Here is a 23,575-nt window from a genome sequence, read left to right as displayed (position 1 = left end):
TTCGGTAACACAAAGCAGCGTGGTGAATGAAACATATGGAGATTTGAGATTAGACCCAAAGTTGGGTTGCTATGTTTATTTGGAATCCGTCAGTAAGGCGTCCACTTCGAACCCATTCAATTAGTAGTCGGTGAAGTAATATGATAAGTTCATCATCTCAGAGAAAGATCCTTCCCGGAAAGTAGTCATACCAAAAAGGCCTCAACATGTTGATATTATCATCAAACCTCTTGATAGTGAATGAGAATCGTCCGTAGTAAAAAATTGACTGCTGTGACATTGTATCAAAGCCCAGCTGACAACAGCCAACAATTAACTATGTTGAGGTCATATAAGCTGCCTCAACGTTGTGTTTGTTGTCACTACCTATATGATATGACTCGTATCGATGGCAGGTAACGGATCTCCAACATGCTCGCATCTGCAGCTGGGCGCTGGGCAACACGTATGGAACTATGGGGCACAAGTTTGGAGAAGACAAGGATAAGATGAGAGAATCCTAACCTTCCCCAGCCAAGATTTCCCCAGCTGGGTAAACCGAAAAAAACTCTATCCGCATCCTATTGGCAAGGTATCTCTTGATTTTGTGGATTTTATCGATTTCCCTTGACTCGAGTCTACCAAAAATAGGACTTGTCATATTCTGCCTTCAGGAGAGAACATGGTCCAGAACCTTGATTCTGACAACAGCGCTCAACTTTTTCTTTCCTTGCTGGAAATACGTCATTGCCGCATTAAAAAACCTCAGGAAGCTTTTTAGCGTTGCGGATTAGGTACTAGTTATGAAACGCCACCATGCAAACGCCATGGCTTCACCGGCATGTAGAAGCTGTCTCTGCAGTGAGCGCTTCATGACTCTCGTATAAGAGAAATTATGTGTAAACATGACAAGAATATTTGTCTCTTGTGTATCATGCAGTGTTTCTCTTGTTGACGGATCATTCTCATATCAGACAGGACCATAGTGCTCTCATCCAACTGTGAGCCCGCCGAGTGATGGCCGATGATGGTGTTCTTGGTGGAGTTGAAGAGCCAGGTCCATGTCTAACCGCCTGTTGCTAACCGTAGAGTTCAATGTCACTCTACTGCAAGAGCTGGCAGGTCTAGTACCAATTCAGAGACAAATACCCATGTTTGGAGAACAGCGGAGGATATGCAGCGGCCGCTGATACAATCGGTTGGTCAGCGGTCCTCGTTGAACCATGTGCCATGTGCTATCCTTGGGTTAGGTTATCAGGAAAGCCAGGAACAAAAAAAATCAACTTCAACGAGATAGGAGGAAGCCACAATAGAGAGCCTAGAGAGCAAAGACGGCCAAACTAGTCCAAGCCTCAGGCACAACCGAGACTATCATTCTTGATCCTACCCACCATCGTCGATCCCGTGTGTCTTGTCTGTCTCGCTTTTTTGGTACATGCCTAGGGTGTAGGTAAGGTAAGGTAGGTAGGTAGACTAAGGACTAACGTTGAGGGAGCTGTTTTTCTTACTCGGTCTCTTTTCTTCTGACCTCTCACCTCCTCTTCCTCTTCGCCCTGTTCTCTTCATCCTCTCCTCACCAGAGGAGACTTACTGTACCTACACTCCTGAAGCTTCTCGCCATCATCCTTCATCCTTTACTCGTTATTCTTCCCCTCTCCGCTTCCCCACACGCTCCAATTGACCTCATCATCCCCCACCAAAGTAAACCGTTGCTACCCCTCGTCGATCGTCGCCCGTGCTTCCCGCCCCTCGTCGAGCTCTCTCGTTGAGCTTCATTCTGAGCCATGGTTGTTCATGACGGTCACGAATACCTCACCGAGGAAGAGAGACGCCTCAAGGAGGATCGCGATCGCACCAAGTACTGGAAGAAATGGGGCCCTTATGTTGCTGAGAGACAATGGGCTACAGGCATGTGATTCTGACAGTGGTCAACCAGGACCAGTCGTGATGAGCCAATTGCTAACCAACGCAAAGTCCGAGAGGATTACAGCCACGACGGAGACGCCTGGAGCCGTAAGTCACCATTTTCAATGTCGCATCTCATCAGCGGCACTAACGAGCTACGTCAGACTTCCCTCACGACCACGCTCGCTCGCGCGCATTCCGTTGGGGTGAAGACGGTATCGCTGGTGTCTGCGATACACACGGCTACCAAAATATCGGCTTCAGCTTCTGGAACGAGGAAGAGTTAGTCAATTGCCACAGCTGGACAATGAACCACAATTGATAATGAGTCTACAGTGAATTCCTCAAGGAGCGTCTCTTTGGCCTCTCAAATCCCCAGGGCAACCATGGCGAGAGTGTAAAAGAGGCTCACTTCCACGTCGATAACACTCCTGTCAGTCATCCTCGCAATCTCACTTTCACTCAATTGGCCTGCTAACGATTTACCTAGACTGTAATCCGTCCACTTTCCCAAACTCACTCTGAAGCTGACCAGTCATGATAGCACTCGTACATGAAATTCCTTTACAAATATCCACAGAAAAAGTTCCCTTACAAAGATCTGATCGACGAAAACGCTCGACGAGGAAAGGAAGATAAAGAATACCAGATCACCGATACCGGCGTCTTCGACGAGGACAGATACTGGGACATCTTCATTGAGACGGCGAAAGAGACCGATGACCCCGATGAGATCCTCTTCCGAGTTACTGCCTGGAACCGAGGTCCGGACCCTGCGCCTCTCCACATCATTCCCCAGGTTTGGTTCCGCAACACTTGGAGCTGGGGCCGAGAGCCAGAGGAGAGGAAGCCTTCAATTAAATACGTCGACGAGAATGTGGCCAAGTCTAACCACTGGAGCTTGGGTGAGCGACACTTCCTGTGCTCCCCTTCACCCGGCGTTGGTTCCAGCGGCGACGATGTGATGCCCCAATTCATGTTCACCGAGAACGATACCAACTTCAAGGCCCTCTATGACCAAAAGAACAAGCAACCCTATGTCAAGGATGCGTTCCATCGATACATCGTCGACGGAGAGAAGGAGGCCGTTAACCCTGCCAAGACCGGCACAAAATGTGCTGCATGGTTCAACTTTAACGAAGATGGCGGTGTTAACCCTGGCGAATGTGCTGGTAAGCATCATTGATTCCAAGCAACAAAATTTGCAACTAACTCCTGACTCAGTCGTTCGATTCCGCTTTACCAGGAGAGACGACAACTACCTCGACGAGGAAGACTTCGATGATGTTATTGAGACCCGCAAGGAGGAGGCCGATGAGTTCTACTACAGACTCAGCCCTCTTCCCATGGCAGATGATTTGCGCAACATCCAGCGACAAGCTTTCTCCGGCATGATGTGGACTAAGCAACATTATCACTTCATCTGGGATCACTGGGCGAATGGTGATCCTACTATGCCGCCTCCTCCAGCCTCCCGGAAAGACATCAGGAACTCGGCCTGGAAACATATGCACTGCGACGACATTCTATCCATGCCCGACTCATGGGAGTATCCTTTCTTTGCTGCTTGGGATAGTGCCTTTCACTGTATTCCGTTGGCCATGATTGACCCCGACTTTGCCAAGAAGCAGCTTGATTTGTTCACTCGAGAGTGGTACTGTCATCCCAACGGACAGTTGCCGGCGTAAGTGACTTGCTCTGCTTCTTAACCCCTTGAACATCATGTGCTAACATGTCTTCAGATACGAATGGAACTTTGGTGACGTGAATCCCCCAGTTCATGCATGGGCGACTTTCAGAACGTTCAAGATCGAGCGCAAGATGTATGGTCGTCAGGACTTGGACTTCCTAGAGCGCGTATTCCAGAAGCTACTTCTCAACTTCACCTGGTGGGTGAACCGCAAGGATACCGATGGCAAGAACGTATTCGAAGGAGGTTTCTTGGGTCTAGACAACATTGGCTTATTCAACCGTTCAGAGCCTCTGCCCACTGGCGGTGTCCTCGAGCAAGCCGACAGCACTGGATGGATGGCGTTCTACTGTCTTTCTATGCTCAACATTGCTCTTGAGCTGGCCAAGCATCGCCGAATCTACGAGGATATCGCATCCAAGTTCTTCGAGCACTTCATCTTCATTAGTGATGCGATGACCTTCAGAACCGGCCATAAGGACGAAAAGTCCCTATGGAATGAAGAGGATGGCTTCTACTATGATGCCATTTCCTGGGGCGGCCCCTGGATCCAGCAGCTGCCCGTGCGATCGCTTGTGGGCTTGATCCCTCTTTATGCGACCATTACTCTGGAACCAGAGCTGATCAACCGGCTCCCTTCTTTCAAGAAGAGAGTTGACTGGTTCATCGAGAACCGATGCGATCTCGCTGAGAGAAACATGGCCAGTATTCGAAAGCGAGGTAAGGGCAACCGTATTCTGTTGTCCATCGTGAGCAAGGATCGATTGGAGAAGATCCTCAAGCGCATGCTTGACGAGGACGAGTTCTTCAGTGACCACGGTATTCGCTCACTCTCCAAGTTTCACAAGAAGAACCCATTCTCCATGGACGTAAATGGCCAGAAATTCTGCGTTGGATACGTGCCAGGTGACTCAGATAGTGGTCTGTTTGGCGGCAACAGTAACTGGAGAGGACCTATTTGGCTCTGCGTCAACTTCCTGCTTGTGGAATCCCTGCAACGGTTCTTCCTCTTCTACGGACCAGACTTCCAGGTTGAGTGCCCGACTGGTAGTGGCGATTACATGCACCTGGGCAAGGTATCTGAAGAGATTCAGCACCGTTTGCAGCACCTCTTCGCCCGTACTGATGACGGAAGACGCAGCATCAACGGCGGTGATGATCGTCTTGACTTTGATGAGCACTGGAAGGATTACCTTTGGTTCCACGAATTCTTTGATGGTGATAACGGTCGTGGTTTGGGAGCTACTCACCAGTGTGGATGGACTGGATTGATTGCTCGCATGATTCATGATACTGGGTATGTTTTGTGTGATCTTCTGGTAATGAACAAGCTTGCTAACATTCTATAGCGTCAACTGTCGCCTTCCCCATACGCCTCGCACGCCTTCAATTGCCATGGGCCACTACTTTGATGACATCTTCCATCGGAGCGTCGAGACAGGTGTTCCTCACTCTGGTATGCCTCGCATCAGGCGGTCGTCCACAGCTCGGTCCATCGGTGCCCGCAGTGACTTTGACGATGATACCCACTCTGTGACCAACTCGATCTATCACGATGATCCGGATCGAGCCAGGGAGCGCACTGAAGCCGATGCTCACATGCACAGCTACGTCTCTGAGCAGCTTGAGAGGTACAAAGATGACAAGAAGGATGGCAACTATGAGCATGATGACGAGTTCGAGACCAAAGCATAGGAGACTTGCGCGGTTATTGGGTGAATAGAAAGATTGGTGTTGTCAAGAGGAAGGAGTAGGTAACTGGGCGTTCTCAAAAGCAGGCCTGGCCAATTGTGCCTTGTTCTGGAGTAGCAAGGTATCCTGAGTTTATGGGGCTTAGACATATCATTCAGCAATCCAAGTAGTCATGATACAGTAGAGTTCTTCTTTCGTGTTGTTGTTCTGTGATGAAGCAAGATTCAATGACATCACATTGTAGCAATAGATGAGAAACATGTTCAAGTCACTAAAACCATTTGTTTGATCGGGGTGAAAATTTCGATCATGTGTGCGCTCGGCCTCCTAGTCAGAGAGAATCATTTATCATTGGTTTTTCTTCTTCTTTTTACAACAGACAGACAGACAGACAGACTGAAAGCCATCACGCCGAACAAAGAGAATTCAATTGGGGAACTGCTTTATTGCATGCCCTGTTCACACCCTCCTACACTATTCTTTCCATCGACGCTCTCCCCATTCTTCTTCTTCAGCCCGGGGATACAACAGCAATTGGGCTCGGAGGACTCAAAAAGTAACAGGCGGAAGAGAAGTCCCAGAAGCCGACGGGCAAGCCGCTTAGAGCTAGTTCTGTGTGGTGACGGATCCCATGAGACGAGGCAAGGGAGACACTAAATAGAGTTTGTATACTATGTTGGTGGTTTTACAGAGAGTCCGTGAGGAGCTTGTTCATCTTGGCGATGCGGGAAGAGACGCTGAGGTCGATGGTTCGGTCACCGATCTCAACGACAAGTCCACCAACAATCTCGGGGTTAACCTGGGGGAGGGGGTTAGGAGTTGAGTCGTGGTGATGGTATGGTCTAGACATACCTCGTTGGTGACCTTGAGCTTCTGGCCCTGGCTGACGTAGGCAGACTTGGAGACGGCAGTCTCCAATCGGTTGAGGGTTCGCTTGTCGAGAGCCTAGTGACAACAATGTCAGTCCATTGTCCTTCATGTTCCATGCCATGATATCCATCTGTTCATCCATCCTTGTCGTATGCCCAGTATCGATATGCTGTGACGTAGCTTCCCACTTCCAACCCATGTCGATTGATATATCCCCAAACGTACCTGAGCGCTGGTAACAGTGAGCTCAACCTCACCGCGGGCGGCAGAGATGATGGAGGAGAACTTCTCAACAACACCGGGGATAAGTCCAAGTCGGTTGTTCTCGGCGAGGGTGGCGAGGAAGTTCTTGACGGTCTCGTCCTTGGTGTTGATCTGCTTCTCGAGCTCCTGGACGATGGCCTTCTTGTCGGCCGCGGTGAGGGTAGGGGCGGACAGGACGGCGGCGAGCTTGGGGTCCTTCTCGATGAGAGCGCCGAGTCTGTTCAGGGCATCGGCAGCGGCGTCGATGCTCGAGGTCTTGACGGCGGCAGTGTACTAAATTGACGCAAAAGAAAAAATTGCGTGTCAGCGACGACGCGATTCCAATTGAGGTTTCTGTGCCATGACGAGGGGAGTGCAATTGGCCTACGAAACCAATTGACAAATGAAAGATTCGAGGTACGGTGCTTTCTTCATTGTAGGTGGTGCATTATTACCAGAGCAGTAGCATATGTGCCATCAACGCCGAAGACGGAAATCGGGGGCTTGACTTCGGTCGAGGCAGCGGCAGCGAAAGATCGGACGGGGGCGGCTCGGAGGGCGAGGGCTCGCTGAGGAGCGGCGACTCGGGCGGCGCGGAGAACCTGTCGCGAGAACATGACGGCGGCTGCTTTGACGAGGACGAGGACGAGGACGAGGGAGATGAAAAGAAGGGTGTGATGGTTGAATGTTCGGCTTCAATTCACTTGGAGGTTGTTGCTAGCCTGGGGTCTCGGCAATTTTCGGGCGCTGGATGCCTTACGTCCGTTCCAGGCATCCACTTTCTGATTACATAACTCAATATCAAATATTAAATACCTTAAATGTAGTTATCAGACATTTGCAACTCTTGGCTCTTGAGTTTCTATCAGAGAAGGTCAATCAGTTCATGGAATACTAAAAGAAATCTTAGTGATTCCTCTGGACTCATTCTTGTTAATGCACATGCAAGCTACTATAGTGCGGAACCCCAATGGCGCAGAGGCTAACAACCTGCTCCCTATCAATCATGATCATACAGCCAAACAGCTTCTTACACTCTAGAAACTTTCCTCAAACGCCCAAAACTCCCAATTGCTAAGTGTCAGTACTTGTACCAGTTCTTTCACCCTCAAACTTCTCCTAGTCGCTCTTGAGCATGCTGTCCACCAGATCACCAAGGGGACCCCAGTAATCTCTACCACTCGCCAGGCCGTGCTCATCAACAAACAGCACATACTGCTTGAAGCTCGTGTTGAGGTGCGGCTCGAGTCCGAGCTCACGAATCACGGGGTAGTGGTGGCAGTAGATGTGTGCATATACACGGTACATGCGTTTGAAGATCTGGCGAACCAGCGCTGGGAATGATTTGGGGAAGGGTACGCCTGGTGACTATCAGTGCAAGTTCCCAGGACTACGGAACAATCCAATGCCTACCGATCTTGCTGGGCAAGACTTGTTCGTTGTCAATATTCGCCTGCACCCATGACATGAGCTGCTCAATGTATGCTGGTGCAGGCATCTTGGTTGGACGCTTGTAGTTCTCATTGTCTTGCCACAAATACTCGAACCTAGTCCAGTCAGTTTCTGAGTTGTCCTTGGCTTAGGGGAATCTGACTCATCAGTAGCCTTCATCTCAGGGCATGACTGTGGTGAGCAGAACTCGGTAATGGCACCATAGAGAAGGTTGATCTGGTTATAGAAGTCCACCACTGAGCCATCAAATTAGCCAAGCCCACTCACAAAGGTCAATTTTTGCAAACTCACTGTTGACAGCTAACCACTCGTTCTCATCCTCGCCTTCCGGAAGCTTGACAACCTTGCGCAAACTGCCACCGCCAAGCGTCACCTCAGCATATTGTCGCAACTGATAACTGGCCGAGCCGCCCTTGCCCACGCGCGGGCGGAACTGGTTTCTCGTCCGCTGGTTACTATTCACCAGAGTTCCCGGGTTAGCAAGTGTCAACTCATCCACAAACATCAGAGGTTCTCCCGACAGGGAGACGGGTATAATGGTCGTTTCCAACTGCTGCATCGTCAAGAGCGACTTTGGGTTCAAGTATCGAAACATGCTGGCGGTGTGCGGCGACGAACACGGGGACTCCATGGCTAAGGTTTTTGGGAATAATGTAGAGAGACTAACACGGTAGTTAAGAAGGCTTGAGCCATTGTGAGCGGCGATTTCGACGACGTCTCAAAGGTCGAGTCGCGATGCTATTGCATTCCAGCGGTTAGCGGGGCAATCAATCATGGGTTATAGTGAGGGGAGACAAACAAGGCTGGGTAGTATGAGGCAGATACCTCTAATCTTTCTGGTGAATAATTAGATGCGATATTGCAGAATCGTAAACTGCTAGGATGGTGCTTTGTGTATTGTTTTGGTAAGGGGTTGCGGCTGAACCTTATTGCTGAGGGTGATAGGGCAAAGGTGCAATAGGTAAGGTTGAGTTGTACGTTATCGATGGCGTAGGACAGTTGCACTGTTTACTCTATTTCCTGATTGGTTTGGTTGCTACGGAGCCTGGTCATCCCACAAACCCCACCCTTCATTCGCCTACCAGGTAGGTATAGGTACTGTAAGCTTGATGCCAGTGCCAGTCTACTAAGCCCGTGCATTTGACGATTGAATTTCACAGCTCTTCAAACTGTGATTATTATGGCATCTTTTGTTACGGCTTTTCAGAAAGACGGGAAAGTCAAAAAACATCCGAATGAAGATTGAATCCTATGAAATAGATGCCGAAGGTAGCCTGTGCTTTAATATTGTGATTGTGTACACCAATTCATCCATATAAACTTCAATCCCGTCACCATCTTCCTCCACGGCCTCTCCCTTGCCCTCTTCCTCGTCCCCTGCCGCCTCTACCTCCTCCACGACCTCTGCCACCACCAGAGAATCGTTGGTCAGTTTTGGGTGGTCCCTGTGCTTTCCTCTGTCGCCTCTCTGTATCTGTGGCATCCCATACATTTGCAAGCCCCATCAGTTTACAGAAAGCCGCCGTCTGGGGGCTGGTGTACTCTTCTGGCTGGTCGTTAACAATCTCAGGAGAGCCTGGTACGTAAGGCGGTGCTGTGATCTCGAAGTTGTAAGGAACATCTAGCTTTTCACTCCTGACAATATTTTCCTCGACCCATTCTCTCTCTTTTTCGATGAGGGGCAGATAATGCCCTTCTCCAAGATCAGGAGGCGTCTGTACGCTCCGGTCACCTACAATCAAGGAGTCATGGAAAACGCGAGTGATTGCGAGCCATTCTGGATCGTATTGCAACCTCCAGCGAGGTGATTCTTTGGACGGGGGGTACTCAGAACTCGTCTCCGGCTTGAAAGGTTGAATCTCGCACAGTTGTAAGTAGTGTCTATGTCCTTCGCACTTGTCCAAGGCAAGGAATCGAACCTCTTTGTTCGTGATCTCAGGAGGTACTGGTTGGCCTGGTGTTTTCTTTGGTTGAGGGCGAGCAAACGATGCTGGAAGCTGCGCCCTTAGCTCATCCGACACTTCATTTGACGCCTCTGGAGCCTCTTTTTCCTCAGCCTCGCTCTTTTTGACTTCTGCAACAGGTTCAGCCTTCGAACCCTCGTCATCATCGTCATCCATATCCAAGTCTATTTCGTCAGGGTTGGCATCGGTAGCTGGGGCAGGAGCAGGAACGAGAATTTCCTTGCTCTCTTGGGCCACAGGTTCGGCATCTTTGTATACCTTGACCGCAGCGAACTTGACGTGCATGTGGGCCGAGAACCAATAAGGAGGTCGCAAGCGGTCCATGACATACTCTGCTGCCACGTTTCCAAGGGTACCATCTATGGACTCCTTTTTGAAGAAAGGTTTCTTTTTAAAGAGTTCTGCATGGTCCCCATGCCACTCAACTGCACGTGGCCAGTCGTGGCTGAGACCGACGTCCACCTGGGTCCGTACTTGAAGCATTTTCCGGACGTCGAATTCTCGGATATGGTACCACGACTTGACGTCGTCACTGCTGAATGGAAGCCTCTCGTGATGAGGCTTTCGATAGTCAAACCCCTTCCAGATGCCAGACAATCCAGCGATTCGTAGTGGGCCGAAGCGCAAGATATTGGCAGCACCCATATAGTAGATATTGGGTGCCACCCAGCCTCCATAATAAAGCTCCCAGAGATGTGAACTTGCTTCGTGGTTTCCGGCAATGAATATTGTTAGATAGGGTGCTTTTTGTTCACCAGAGTAGTACTTGGGAAAATCTCCTAGGCGTCGGTACTTGACAGGGCAAGACATGATGCTCAAATCTGCAGCATTTCGTACGGACTAAGACGCGGCGTGAGCAAACAAACGGGAACGGCACCAAGGCTGCAAATACCTGAAAATCGCCTCCAATGATGAGAATATCGACGCCATCCCACCCACGTTGCTTACAAGACTCTTCTACTGAGGCGTAGATTGCATCCAACGTGCCATGGCCCTTGGGTTGTTAATGTCATCACGATTTCTCTATTGTTATAGAGAACTCACACATCCTTCTACTGCAACTCGGACGCCCTGCGTCTCGAATGTGTTTGCAGCCATTTTTCGCGGTGACGTGAAATTGTAGTTGAAGATGGAAAGTTGAGGCTGAGTGGGTTCACAAACAGAAGCTGGTTTCCTTAATGGGCAAACAACTGCTTACAGCGACAGCACCAAGCAATGGATCATTGCGTCCCACGCTTTCCTGCCTATAAAACAATGACTCAGATATTGAAATGAGACAAAGCTTTATATCACATAAGCTTAAGCCCACATAGTTTTTCTTCTTCTTTCCTATTAGAGGCATGGCAGCGCTACCAATTGGTCTTGGGTCTCCACCATGCTGAGATGTAGCAGAAGAGCCACCAAGCACAAGGATACCCAGTCTCTTGATCTGAGTACATGAATTAAGGTCGAGTCTTTGCTTAGGGCAGTGACCATTGAGCGATAATGCTCAATCATGAGTCAACAGATCCTTGTGTTCCATACCCACCCATCAGATCAAGTGAGGATTATGCGTGTACTAACTAAGTTCCCTTGCCTTCTTGTGGGATTGCTACGAGAGTGCAAGGAATACACTGAATATTGATGACATACATTGAAAAACCTCACTGAAAAACAATTTTGAAATCAAGAAATGTTGCCCTTCAGAAAAAGCGAAAGCTCAATGCATCAACTGAGTCACGCAGAGTGAGAGGGTTACTTTAATCTTCCATCTCTAATAGACGTTCGACCCACGGAGGAGTGAAGAGAAGAACGCATATGCTGAAATGGTGACAAGTCACGGTTGGGCAGCTTGGCATCGGAATCAAGAAACTAGATCTGGTCTGGTTCGAAATGTGTCAATCGTCTCTGGTGTAGGTCCATTACCATTATTCGCAAGAACAGAAATAAACTGTAGGATCTGAAGAGAGCCGCACAAGACCGACTGAACCTTACCAGAGCAACTCCAAAACGCCGTCATTAAATCCTGAGATTAGAGTGTACTTTTCATGCCCATATCTGAATCGATCTCGTAGCTTCTCACTTCATGCCCATATTTGCCCTGGATGAGATTAGTATCGAAGCAATCGGTTGTAGCAATGCATTGCTGGGCTGCATACTGGTCCAGGCCCAGGTAATCTGCCGCGGCCAGCAGTTCGAGGCAAAGCTCGACCGGGATCTCCATGTCGGGAACATCCTCGCTGTTACGATAGCGGTACCAGTAGTGGAAGTATTCGACAACCTTATCAAGGACCATGGCGCTGTTGATAGAATCATCATCAGCGTCTAGCTCTTCCGGGGTTGAAATGGTTCAGCAGAGACAAGGCACGACCGGAGTTGGTGTGCGCGTGGTCAGGTCAAGTGTAGTGAGTAGTCATGTAGCCCAACTGAGAGATCTCGGTTGTTCTGTCTGGAAAGCATGATGAAATGTCATCAATCCACGGAGCAGGCCATCTGGAGAAGATGGCATGTCGATGATGTTAACCTACCTCATCTCTTGGAAGACACAACGGGCCTCTTTAGCTTCGGCGAACTGACTTCTCACGTCGAGCATGCCCTTGATGATTGGACTGACAAGAGCAGCATCGCGTAGAACGACAAACTCGAAGCCATCGCCAGAAACGAGGGTGATGTATTTGCTGGGTGTCTTCCAGTCCATGGCTGGATGTCTTTTGCTGCCTTGTTGACGACAAGTTTACAAAAGAAAAGAAAAGACGAAAGAAAGGAAGAAGGAGAGGAGACGAGAATTTGTTGAGAGGAGAGGAAGAAATAGGCAGAGACTGAATGGATACGGAGCAAACACGCGCTAGCTTTGGTACCTAGGTAGCAGAACTGGCTGGACCTTGTCGTGAACAAAGATGGAAGCGAGAAAGTGAGTGACCTTGGCTGGGAAATTTTCTCGTGAGCAAGCACGTGCACGGACCAATCATCTCCGTCATGTTCAGCTCCGATGCATGATTGAAGTAAGGTAACCCCCCGGATAAAGATAGCAGTTGCCCCGTCAACATGTTTACTCGGGTAACTTGGTGGTGCAACAAAGCCACACTTGAGACTTGACTCCCCATAGTCCTTCCACTCTTTGGTCTTGAAGCGACTAAGTTTAAACTTGCAGCAAACAAACAACTCAAAAACCGAGTCAACACAGGCAAAGGAGTCTATCAGACAAGAAATCATCTTTCAAAGGATCCCTCTTGGCCCCAAACATCTCAACTCGACTCTATTAGGCTGTCAATCGTCTTCCTCTTGGTCTTTATCTCGTCCTCGCCCTCCTCCTCCCACATCACTCATCTCCCCCATTTGCTCCATCGCATTAAACGCTCGATTGCTTTGTCTCTCTTCCACCCCGCACCATCGCGAGCACTATACAGCCGAACATTCTTCATTCCTCAGAAGCGCATTCTTAAGGCGATCTCTACCAAAAGGCCAAGCAATCCTCTAAAAGACTCGCGCTTGAGCCTGCACTCCCGATCCTGCAGCACAGCCTTGCGCCCAAGCATGGCATCGTCGCATCAGTATCGTACTTCGTACTTTGACACCAACGAGCAGATCCGACGTCAACAGCGCACGCGCTCCAGTGAGGGTACCGTCAGCACCACTATGAGCTCGTCGACGGGCCGCGAGTCGGCAGCGACTCACGTCACAGAAGCGCCCACCTTTTCCAAGAAGATTGTTGTCGTCGGTGATGGTGGTTGCGGCAAGACCTGCTTGCTCATTAGCTACAGCCAAGGTTACTTCCCAGAGGTAAGCAGCCCTCTCTAGCTACTCCCAGCGTACCGACACTGACAATCCCAGAAATATGTGCCTACTGTTTTTGAGAACTACATCACCTATCCTATTCACTCAGCCACCGGTAAGACTGTGGAACTTGCATTGTGGGATACAGCCGGCCAAGAGGAATATGACCGTCTCCGACCGCTCTCATACCCTGAGACCGACTTGATCTTTGTATGCTTTGCTATCGACTGTCCGAACTCGCTAGACAACGTCCTCGATAAGGTACGATTAGATCTTTTCCCTTCTCAGCGCATCTCGTACTAATCACTTTTCTTTAGTGGTACCCCGAGGTTCTACACTTCTGCCCATACACTCCTCTTGTTCTTGTGGGTCTCAAGTCAGATCTTCGCTACAAGAAGACTTGCATTGATATGCTCAAGACGCAAGGTCTTACTCCAGTCACCACGGAGCAAGGTATGACCGTTGCCAAGAAGATGAACGCGCAGTACATGGAGTGCAGTAGCAAGGAAATGTCAGGCGTCGACGAGATTTTTGAGCAGGCTATCAACACTGTCGTCGCTAACGACCGGAAAACCATCGAGGCGGCAGCAGCCTTGGGTTCTTCCAAGGAGAGCAAGTCATCAACACCTGGGGTGGGACAGATTAAGAGGAAGAAGAGAAGGTGTCCAATCCTCTAAAGGCGCTCACGGCCAGAGATGGATGAAAGATTGTTTTCTTGGATTGGGGAACTTTTCTATTCATCATTGTCTTGCAAAGCCTCCCTTGTCATCTTCTCCTGGGGAGGGGAGGCCAGGAGGGCCACATGAAGAAAAAGCAGCTCGATGGGCCAGCATTAAAGAGTTGTAATGACCATCGCATGAACATTGTTTCTTATAACGATTCACATTTACGTTATTTCTTTACCTTCATTGCTGTTTTAACACTGATAAGAAACTCACTCGTGGTAGGTAAACAGGCCCAGAGAGAGGACATCGCAGGCGTTCACCTACACAAGAGATGTATCTCGGAGGGATAGGGGGACATAGCTCGGTATCGAAAGGCATGGCATGGGAGGAAGCGCGCACATTTGTATTTGCTTCATTTATTATCTGAAAGTGATTTATCAGATAGGGGGGCAACTAGAGTTGCAGGCTGTTTTTTTATATGTATCCTACCGTTGGCACCGGGCAAGTTGAGGTGCCGGGTGTTTTGATGGCCTTCCTTTTGTTAGTGTTTTGGCGTGCGGTTGTACTAAGTTTGATAGGATTGCTGGAATCAAAGTTTACAACTAAATGAGTCCCTTGCCTTGGCTGTGACGTATGTTATAGATAAGTCCTATGATAGATTTTCAAGTCATCAGTTCAGTGAACAAACAACGAGTTATACTTTCGATTGCAAACTTCGGTTTGTGAACCCTGATAAATAAATCTTCGCCACAACGGCACCGGTGCGATTAACAGTCAGTTCATGATTTTGACCTTTCTTTGTTTATTTAGCCATCCCATGACCGCATTGTGACTATCTTATCTTTTGCACAGGCCAGCTTCACATGCTTCGTCATCATCATCATCATAGCTGGGTTGCCAGCTTAGGTACCAATTCATTTTTATCTCTGGACATTATGGATCATGACCTGAAAAGACCCTCTTAGGTCGACTATACCGCCCAGTTGCCCCCACTGTTATACATGTACGTCTTGTTATTTATGTACAAATGTCCCAGCTCTTTTAAAACTTTTTCTCCTGTCCAAGCATCTGTAACCATCATACAAGTTGAAAAAAATGACCATCATGAGGGGAGCATTATACATAGAGCCAACGCCAACCGATATAACCTCGTCTAAAAATACACGCAAGATGCGATTGAGCGTGGAGATGTCATCAAAGCACACATCTCCGTCATTATGGAAGAACGATATGCTTATTTGTTCTTGACAACACCGACCTTGGCGGCGCGCAGCACCCGGCCGTTAAGCTTGAAGCCCTTCTGTTGAACGAAGAAAACAGTGCCGTCCTCCTTATCAGGCTGGGGAGTCATAAAAGTGGCCTCCTGCTCGTTGGGGTTGAATTTCTCGCCCTCGGGATTGAGTCGCTCGAGGCCGTGCTTCTTAAGGGTATTCATGAGGATATCTTCGGTCATCTTGAGACCCTCATACAGGTTGGCGAGATCCTCGAGTCCCTCAGGTCGGTCTGGGGCATTGAGCTTATCCTTGGGAACCATTCCAAGGGCGCGGTCGAGGTTATCGACGCTGTCGACGAGATCCTTGGCGAATTTTTGGATGGCAAAATCTTTAGCGGCCTTGACCTCACGTGTGGTGCGCTCCTGGAGGTTGCGGAAATCGGCGACGGTGCGCATACACTTATCCTGCAAGAGCGTCAGTCAGATGTCCCATGTCAAATTGTACATTTAGTTGTCACAAACCTTCCAGTCCTTGACCTCGTTCTCCTTGGCTGCAAGCTCCTTCTTGAGCTCAGCGAGAGGATCGTTCTCTTTCTCACCCTCAGCGGGCTTTTCCTCGGCTTTGGCCTCCTCAGCAGGCTTGGTCTCAGTCTCCTTAGCGTCACTGTACCATCTCGACACGGCAGGCTTAACGGATCTGAGAGCAAAGGCGGGCGCGGCCTGAAATTGCGACTGAATAAAAGGTCGGGGGACGGCGACCTTGGGAGCAGCTCGCAGAGCGCGGGATGAGGTAGCAATGGCCTGTCGGAACATTGTGAGGGTATATGAGGAATTGTATTATAGAATTTGGTAGGAACAAAGTAAATGACGAGGAAGACGAGGAAGACTCGACGGAGATAGGCTGATGCACTTAAGTAAGTAAGTGTACAGTGGCTGTGGTGGGTAGGTAAGGTAGGTATCAGGAAGTTTGGAAGCTCCGAGTCAGGACTGAAATTTTAGCTGTCGGCATGATTGATTCGCTTCGAATTTAGAAGGGTCGCGCCGGCTTCTCTTCCGGGGACGGGAAGCTTCCATTCGGCGGCGGGCAATAGCAGGGCAGCCAGGGCAAGGGCCATTGGATCAGATGCATGCCTAAGGTACCCTGGAAGCACTCACTGTATGTGCGGATCAACAAAAGCCCGTCACTGCATCATTGATCCAATTGCTGTCCTGGGCTGTTTCCTCATGAGGCTGTAGGGTCCACTCTTTTACTGGCCTACGTCGTGCTCTGGCAACCTGGAGGCTAAGGTTAGGTTAGGTAGCTGTTCACTATGGTATTGCTTCGACATTCATACCTCTAACCACACAACTTCAAGATCCAATAACGGCCACTACTACTCTTCAGCGCCCCCAACGTCAAGTCTCCGCCTTCATAGCGCATATCCACTCACCCACGATCATATTCAGCGACACGCGTAAACACACCTTTCACAATGGCGGCGGCCGAATCAGCGAGGGTTCAGGAAGCGCAGAAGCTCGCCAAGTCTGATCCTCGAAAGGCTGAGGCCATCTACAAGGACATCATCTCCAAGGCTCCCAGCACCACATCCGATGCTGCCACTCGCGAGTACGAGACCGCTCTGATCAGTTTAGGAGAGCTGTATCGAGATGAGAAGTGCGCAGTCTTCAACACCGCTGTTCCTGTGCCCCGCTAACAAATCCGACAGGAATACCCAAGAGTTGGTGACCTTGGTCAAGGAGAGCAGAACCGTCTTCTCTTCTTTCGCAAAGGCCAAGTCAGCAAAGCTTGGTATGTTATTAGCACCGCATGATTCTGCCTCGAAGTGCAGCAGCTAGCTAACGCGGCGATGTAGTCCGTCAACTGCTTGACCTCATCAAGGAAATCCCCGATAGCACCGATATCGAAATCTCCGTCACCAAGGACTGTATAGAATGGGCCACCGCCGAGCGCCGCGCGTTTCAGCGACAGGACCTCGAGGTCCGCCTCGTCACTCTCCAGATGGCAAAGCAATCCTACTACGAAGCCCTCGGGCTCATTAACAACCTTCTTCGCGAGCTCAAGCGCCTGGATGACAAGCTCCGACTCGTCGAAGTTCAGCTCCTCGAGTCGAGAGTTTACCACGCCCTCGGCAACATCCCCAAGTCCCGTGCCGCTCTTACCAGTGCACGAACAAGCGCCGCTAGCGTATACACCCCTCCGATGCTACAGGCCAACCTCGATATGCAGAGCGGCATGCTTCATGCTGAGGACAAGGACTTCAACACCGCGTTCTCTTACTTCATTGAGGCTCTCGATGGCTACCACTCTCAAGATGAGAGCACCCGAGCTCAGGCTGCTCTTCAGTACATGCTTCTGTGCAAGATCATGCTAAACCTCGTTGACGATGTCAACAACCTTATGACTTCCAAGCAAGCCCTGAAGTACGCAGGCAAGAACCTAGAGGCTATGAAGGCCATTGCTCGCGCACATTCGAATCGATCACTGGAGGAATATGAGCGAGCACTTTCGTCTTACCGATATGAGCTCGGTAGCGACGCTTTTATCCGCAACCACCTTCGCCGCCTCTACGATGCTATGTTGGAGCAGAACCTAATCAAAGTCATCGAGCCTTTCTCACGCGTCGAAATCGACCACATTGCCAAGATGGTTGGCCTCGACACTCAGCAGGTTGAGCGAAAACTGTCTCAGATGATCTTGGACAAGGTCATTATCGGGGTTTTGGACCAGGGGGCTGGTTGTCTCATCATCTTTGACGAGACGCACCGGGATGAGTCCTATGATGCGGCTCTGGCAACCATCGAGAAACTGAGCAGTGTGGTGGATGTACTTTACACGAACCAAGCTTCCATGCTGGAATAGATTAGCAATGAGAGGCACAATAGTAGTTGTATGTAATATATCACACGCTTTTAGACCAGGCGTTTCAAGAGGGAAAAGAATCGTCCACGCTGAGCGGCATATACATGTATTCAATTGCTAGCACAACCATATCTGAAACGGATAACCAAAACTATATATATGCTGATGCTTCCAACAGACTGTGCTGCAAGACAGGGGTATGTAATCGTATGCAAAGAAAGCATAAAGGGTACAACAAGCGGTATCTGGTATCTCAAAACAGTAACAGCCACCAAATCATGAAACAGAACGCCTCATGAAATGCTCAGTATGCCATATTCGTGATTCTATACGAAAACAAGCCAAACCTTTTGTAAAAACAGGATTCTTTCATGTCGTTTAGTGAAACATAACTCTTGCTGGTCTTTCAGCCTCTTGGCTCCTCTTCTCTCCGCCGAGAATCAAGCCAACTAATCTTTTGACCACTTCAGCCTCATCCCAGCCGCCGACTTGTGCTTTGAAAGCGTCGACGCAGTCCAAGTGCCAACGCTTCAGCATCATTGACTCGCCTTTGCTTGAGGCCGGTCTTCCAAGATATTTGTCTGAACAGCGTTCAAAATGAAAACTGAAGGGGCCCTGACGTCGCTGTTGAACAAGATCATCCAAGAGCAGCCAGTGTCTTCTTGTCCAGACCGTTTGGGAGAGTGGTTCGGGGTGGGTCTGTTGTGCTGGGATTTTCTCGTTAGAGATAGGAATTTGCGAGATGGTGTTATTCTCCTTGTTGGCAATTTCGTGTGGTACACGAGGACGCTGGGCCCCTGTGCTTGACTGAGATGTTGCTGAGGAGTTGGATAGTCGACGTTGATGTCGAACCTTGGCTTGCTCGATGGGAGATAGGACGCTGCTGGTGAACTCAACCACACGGCCAGGAGTGTGAGGTTTGAGTGGCGAACGAAGACTTGATTTGATTGGGGAAGCGTTCCTGGGAGGTAAAGGACGGAGGAGAGTGCTAGCTGTGGGTCGCTTGAGGGAGTCTTCACTTGCATTGGATGTTTGCTGCTGCCACTTTTGTATATCGGCGTGAGTGAGCTGCATCCTCGGTGGAGTGGTGGCACTACTACTCGGGATCGGGGCAGCAGCCTGAGTTGAAGCCTTGAAGAAACTCTGACTGTGGTTTCTTCGCTGAGGAGTAAAGTTCATCTTCTGAGGCACGGAAGGCAATGGCTCGGATACTTGATCTTCATCATCTTCTTCAAGTACTTCTGTGCCCTCCTCGTCGAGCTCGTCCTGTTGTTTACTCTCATTTTGTTGCTCAGATGTTTCCTGCATAGGAGTGTCATGCTCTCCCTGTCCTAAGGAAGCTGTTGCCTGTCGACTTGGTGACGACATATTCGACCGTGAATCTGACCGAGAATATTCATCATTTTCAGGTTCTTCAGACTGGTCTCTTCTCGCCAGGGGCTGAACGGGGCGTATAGGAGAGAAGAAGCCTGCCCTTGGCTGCCCTCGAGGTACAAGCTCCTGTGGTGGTAACTGTGGGAACATGGAGCTTGTCGGAAGGGTGTGAGCTGTCTCCGTGGGCTTCGGCTCGGTTTCCGTGGGCCGCGCTCCAAAGGCGGACATCTTCTTAAGAGGAGATAGCTTGTCAGCCAAGATGCCTGGGATCGCGGCCGGTGAAGAGAAGAAAGTTGAGAGATCGAAACGGCCCACTTTGGCCGTAGCAGGAGCCTTATCAGATTCTTGAGGAACCTCCCTTTGAGCGAGAAGAGAATACTCCTCTGCTTGAGATGGTTCATCCTGCACGACCTCCACGCTATTAGCTTGAGGCGCGGTCTCTTCTTCCAGGTGTTCTTCATTCTCTTCCAGTTCATTCCTTGTCTGATCTGTAGTCGTTGGAGGCCGTTGTGTTCCCCTGTTGGCCTGCCTCCTCCAAGGGCTCGGGAGAGTGCTCCGTCTGGGGATAGGTGACTCGGGTTTCCTCGCTGGTGAAGGCTGACGGGCTGCATGAGGGCTTGACCTTTGGGCTTCAAACTCCCACAAATCCATATCATCGCCGGCATCTTCGGTTTCGTCATCTGCGTCATCCACCGCCCCGTCCAATGGGTCATGAGAAATGGATTGCGGTTCGGGAGGTCTGGCTGTTGATCGTGCCAAAGCCTCAAGGGGTACATCTCCTCTGAGGTTGTCGCTTATAGGACCTTCTCTATCAACCCAACTCATTCTACCCTCACTGGGAGCCTGGAAATGCGTAGAGCTTGCTGCAGATTCCCTGGACATTGTTCGGCGATGGCGTGGTGACGAACCAGCACTTCTCCTCTCGAGAGCTTCCATAAAGCTAGCTTGACCTGTATGCCTGGTGTTTGTTCCAAAGGGGTCGTCATAAACTTCTTTGGAGATCTGGGCAGTTTCAGTGAATGGACGGGAATTCCCAGGACTCGCATTCGTCCGTTGATTTGGCTGAGTTACCCTTGGACCTAGCTCTCTAGAAGCAGATCTTCTGAAAGGGCTTCGCAAATGATGGTCGCGGGCCTCCGGCGTTGGAGGATCCGAGGTCACGCTCTGCAAAGCTCTCCCCGCCCTCATAATGGGGGACAATGTGGGACGTCTGACTCTCTCTGGTGGCACATCAGGCAACGATTGAGGTTCCTGGATAGGTGATGTAAGTTGATTTAGTGGCGTGACTTCTGGCTGCTGCATTTCGGCCTCTAAGGACAAATGGGGTTGCTGAGGTACAAGGATTTCAGGAATCTCTTGGACCTCTTCAGGTTCCTCTTCAACCGGGTCGTCCATGATGGGCTCCTCCAAGGGCTGATCATCTGAAACAGAATGGTCATCAGGTTCCGGCACAATAGTCATATCCGTGATGGGTTCATCATCGTTGTCGGCTACTTCCACTTCAACAATGGCCCCATTCGTGACTTGCCCGGTAGCTTCAATAGCTTGGTCAACAATTTCGTCTTCAATCTCTATCGCTTCAAGTGATACCTGAGCTGCGGTGGCGGGCCCAGGTGATGAGTTCCTCGGCGGCGAATCTATGGAAGATGCAGACCTAGCTGGACTGTGTGATACGCTTACTGACTTCGGAGCTGTACTGTTTCCAAAATCGATATTTGGAGGGGTGTCGTCGGGAGTGGGGAGACGCCCGCCATCCGAACGAGAGATAATACTTCCAACCGAAGCTTCTGGAGGTCCGGCCTCTTCTTGTTCTTGCTCTTCGGCTGCATCTTGATCTTCAGCTGCCACCTGTTCTGCCTCTGCACTTTGTTCTTCAACCCCTTTTTCTTTTTCCTGCATCTCTGCTTGCTGGGGCTCATCTTCAAACTGGATAAGGTCCGCATCCTCCATTTGAACATCCTCTGTCTCTGATGGTGGTTTCTTGGTTATGGCTCGAGGACGGCGGGGAGTGGCTGCCTCAAGTACTGCATCGGGTATCTCTGAGAAAGAGTCGTCGTACAAGTTTGAATTCTCGATTTCGAGATGTGAGGAGTCTTGTCGTTGTGTTGCCAGAGGAGATCCGCGATATTCAGCGTCCGAATTGTCTCGCGTGTTTGACTGCAACACTTGCCGTCGCAATGGGGAAGAGCCCATTCTTCGCGGGGTCTGACGCCATAGGGAGGATAAGTTGCGATTGGGTGAAAAGGTCATGGGTGGGCGAATGGTAGATTGCCGGCGTTCATCTCGAGGCTCAGCTGGAGCTGGTGCCGATGAATGGGGCTCCTTGTCTTGCTCGGCGGTTTCCTTATTCACATTAGGTCTGTCGCGATCCTGCAGAGACTGCCGTAGAGACTCCAAAGTGTTGTTAATAATTAGGCTGGTTTCCTCGCCAATGTCGTTCTCGGCGATCTCTCGAACAGAGCTGCGCATGCTTGCTTGTAGAGAAGGGAGCGAGTCCATGAATATCATGCTAAAGTCTTCACCCGCTGCGACCGTATCTTCGTTCCCAGAACGGGCGTCGCTCTGAGGTTCGTCTGCAGAAGATACGTCGCTTCCGGCTGGTCCATAGCCATAATCTCCAAAATCTGAGAAATCATCTGCTCGTCCATGGTCTGGACTTGAAGGAGCAGGCGCATTTTGGGTTGCGCGACTCCCAGGCCGCGGCGTTGGTTCATCGTCTAATGTTGCCATCCAAATATCTGAGTCCGGTTCTTCTTGCTGAGCAGGCGCACTATTATGCGCGGTTCGGTTTGCGCGTAATTGATTTGCCTCAGCTTCTGACGGTGTGATGACCAGAGTCACATCGTTGTCAGCTTGTGAGTCGTCGGCGCGGGGTGAGGGCAGGCCGGGGGCATCACCAGCAACCTCAATTTTATCGAGAGCTTGACTTTCCGATGTGTTACTCGTCTCTGAAAACCCCCTCGCGTTTCGTTCGTCTTCTGTGGGATTTGGTGGGTCAACAGGACGGTTCTTCGGTGGTCGACCTCGTCTTTTTGTTCCTGGTGTTGGCTGCGCATTACTGTCTGCCGGTTTATTCGGCGTATCTATATCTTTTGTCGTACGTTGTCTTCTCCGGGGGCTCCCATGCATCGGTGTTATTGACTTTCTCTTGGTGCCTGCGCTGGGTAGGGGTGTGCCATTTGTTTTTCTCGGTCGTCCTCGTTTCCTGGGAGTCGCGTTGTTATCGTCTTCGATCGCCCCCTTTAGTGGCACAGTCGTCGTCGTGGTCGCCATTTCTCTGCGTCGCGATATCGGTAGGTAAGGGCTGTCTTGGAATAGTTTTCGTCGCGCGCTGCTGGGGCCTGCAGTCGCGCTTGGCTCCTCTGTCTCGACCGTAACTAGTAATTTCTGGGGCGCTTTATTATCTCCAACCTCGAGTTCGAAAGTCTGTTTCCTAGGAGAGGTTCCTAAACCCATGGAGGAGAAGCGGCTGGACCGTTGGCTGCTGCGGACGACACGGCGCGTGGATGGAGGGGGCATGACACTTTGTTCAACGGTATCGTTTAGAGGATCGGGTGACGACATAATATCCGCGCTGGGTGTGTTCATATCGGCAAAAGAATGCCAGCGGACGGCAAAAGAGTCGTTGTCAACGCCTAAACTTTTGCGTTTTGGCATTGACGAATGGTGGTTTCGTTAATCATTCATGGAATGTTAGAATGTGAATCTCAAAATAGTCATGGTATATGCAAACACTACCGCCGTCCCTCCGTTGCAAAGCCAAAACCAACCCGCGGTGTGCTTTGTGCTTTGTTGGATTTGGACAGGGATAGACGTGGCGGCATGGGTCCGGTCCAGTGTTTACTTTGGTCCCAATGAGGCAAGCGGGGACAAAGCGTGAACTTTGCCCGCATTTTCTGTTTCTCCTGACTCCGT

The 23,575-nt window shown here is 50.1% G+C and overlaps 9 protein-coding genes across 12 annotated transcripts; 3 read left to right on the top strand and 6 right to left on the bottom strand.

The window, feature by feature from the left end:
• The first annotated feature begins 1,262 nt into the window (after nucleotides 1–1,262).
• FVEG_00746 (hypothetical protein) lies at nucleotides 1,263–5,453 on the top strand. Its single transcript, XM_018887340.1, has 8 exons — nucleotides 1,263–1,887; nucleotides 1,954–1,992; nucleotides 2,049–2,166; nucleotides 2,221–2,317; nucleotides 2,429–3,056; nucleotides 3,109–3,568; nucleotides 3,627–4,871; nucleotides 4,924–5,453. The coding sequence occupies exons 1-8, from the start codon at nucleotides 1,764–1,766 to the stop codon at nucleotides 5,267–5,269; spliced, it is 3,057 nt and encodes a 1,018-aa protein (XP_018743087.1). The 5' UTR covers nucleotides 1,263–1,763; the 3' UTR covers nucleotides 5,270–5,453.
• Nucleotides 5,454–5,524: 71 nt separating this feature from the next.
• FVEG_00747 (ATP synthase F1, delta subunit) lies at nucleotides 5,525–7,102 on the bottom strand. The gene is made up of 4 exons (XM_018887341.1): nucleotides 6,835–7,102; nucleotides 6,362–6,673; nucleotides 6,119–6,211; nucleotides 5,525–6,065 (listed from the first exon to the last, which is right to left on the bottom strand). The coding sequence occupies exons 1-4, from the start codon at nucleotides 6,994–6,996 to the stop codon at nucleotides 5,952–5,954; spliced, it is 681 nt and encodes a 226-aa protein (XP_018743088.1). The 5' UTR covers nucleotides 6,997–7,102; the 3' UTR covers nucleotides 5,525–5,951.
• Nucleotides 7,103–7,202: 100 nt separating this feature from the next.
• On the bottom strand, nucleotides 7,203–8,830 carry FVEG_00748 (maintenance-ploidy protein mob1). Of its 4 annotated transcripts, none has more exons than XM_018887344.1 (6): nucleotides 8,631–8,830; nucleotides 8,499–8,569; nucleotides 8,123–8,286; nucleotides 7,974–8,067; nucleotides 7,793–7,926; nucleotides 7,203–7,740 (listed from the first exon to the last, which is right to left on the bottom strand). In XM_018887344.1, exons 2-6 carry the CDS (start codon nucleotides 8,522–8,524, stop codon nucleotides 7,499–7,501), a joined length of 660 nt encoding a protein of 219 aa, XP_018743091.1. In that variant the 5' UTR covers nucleotides 8,525–8,569; nucleotides 8,631–8,830; the 3' UTR covers nucleotides 7,203–7,498. The 4 variants fall into 4 exon arrangements, with proteins under 4 accessions (XP_018743091.1, XP_018743089.1, XP_018743090.1 ...); XM_018887345.1 differs by having other exon boundaries at nucleotides 7,228–7,740; nucleotides 8,657–8,826; XM_018887342.1 differs by having other exon boundaries at nucleotides 8,123–8,569.
• A 332-nt stretch (nucleotides 8,831–9,162) lies between these two features.
• On the bottom strand, nucleotides 9,163–10,893 carry FVEG_00749 (hypothetical protein; the record flags this gene model as incomplete). The annotated part of the gene is made up of 3 exons (XM_018887346.1): nucleotides 9,163–10,635; nucleotides 10,688–10,789; nucleotides 10,840–10,893. The coding sequence occupies 3 exons, from the start codon at nucleotides 10,891–10,893 to the stop codon at nucleotides 9,163–9,165; spliced, it is 1,629 nt and encodes a 542-aa protein (XP_018743093.1).
• Nucleotides 10,894–11,806: 913 nt separating this feature from the next.
• FVEG_00750 (transcription elongation factor B, polypeptide 1) lies at nucleotides 11,807–12,531 on the bottom strand (the record flags this gene model as incomplete). The annotated part of the gene is made up of 2 exons (XM_018887347.1): nucleotides 12,303–12,531; nucleotides 11,807–12,074 (listed from the first exon to the last, which is right to left on the bottom strand). Exons 1-2 carry the CDS (start codon nucleotides 12,470–12,472, stop codon nucleotides 11,807–11,809), a joined length of 438 nt encoding a protein of 145 aa, XP_018743094.1. The 5' UTR covers nucleotides 12,473–12,531.
• Nucleotides 12,532–12,801: 270 nt separating this feature from the next.
• On the top strand, nucleotides 12,802–14,894 carry FVEG_00751 (rho family, other). The gene is made up of 3 exons (XM_018887348.1): nucleotides 12,802–13,554; nucleotides 13,606–13,809; nucleotides 13,866–14,894. The coding sequence occupies exons 1-3, from the start codon at nucleotides 13,309–13,311 to the stop codon at nucleotides 14,223–14,225; spliced, it is 810 nt and encodes a 269-aa protein (XP_018743095.1). The 5' UTR covers nucleotides 12,802–13,308; the 3' UTR covers nucleotides 14,226–14,894.
• Nucleotides 14,895–14,963: 69 nt separating this feature from the next.
• FVEG_00753 (26S proteasome regulatory subunit N6) lies at nucleotides 14,964–18,576 on the top strand. Its single transcript, XM_018887350.1, has 3 exons — nucleotides 14,964–17,080; nucleotides 17,133–17,215; nucleotides 17,280–18,576. The coding sequence occupies exons 1-3, from the start codon at nucleotides 16,899–16,901 to the stop codon at nucleotides 18,284–18,286; spliced, it is 1,272 nt and encodes a 423-aa protein (XP_018743096.1). The 5' UTR covers nucleotides 14,964–16,898; the 3' UTR covers nucleotides 18,287–18,576.
• FVEG_00752 (molecular chaperone GrpE) lies at nucleotides 15,085–16,502 on the bottom strand. Its single transcript, XM_018887349.1, has 2 exons — nucleotides 15,949–16,502; nucleotides 15,085–15,891 (listed from the first exon to the last, which is right to left on the bottom strand). Exons 1-2 carry the CDS (start codon nucleotides 16,237–16,239, stop codon nucleotides 15,448–15,450), a joined length of 735 nt encoding a protein of 244 aa, XP_018743097.1. The 5' UTR covers nucleotides 16,240–16,502; the 3' UTR covers nucleotides 15,085–15,447.
• FVEG_00754 (hypothetical protein) lies at nucleotides 18,353–23,443 on the bottom strand. Its single transcript, XM_018887351.1, has one exon. It carries the CDS (start codon nucleotides 23,315–23,317, stop codon nucleotides 18,665–18,667), a length of 4,653 nt encoding a protein of 1,550 aa, XP_018743098.1. The 5' UTR covers nucleotides 23,318–23,443; the 3' UTR covers nucleotides 18,353–18,664.
• Between the last annotated feature and the right edge of the window lie 132 nt (nucleotides 23,444–23,575).

Source organism: Fusarium verticillioides, chromosome 1 (assembly GCF_000149555.1).
Source record: "Fusarium verticillioides 7600 chromosome 1, whole genome shotgun sequence".
NCBI classification, from domain to species: Eukaryota; Fungi; Ascomycota; class Sordariomycetes; order Hypocreales; family Nectriaceae; genus Fusarium; species Fusarium verticillioides.
Note: the sequence above shows the minus strand (reverse complement) of the source record. Positions and strands in the feature narration are given on the sequence as shown.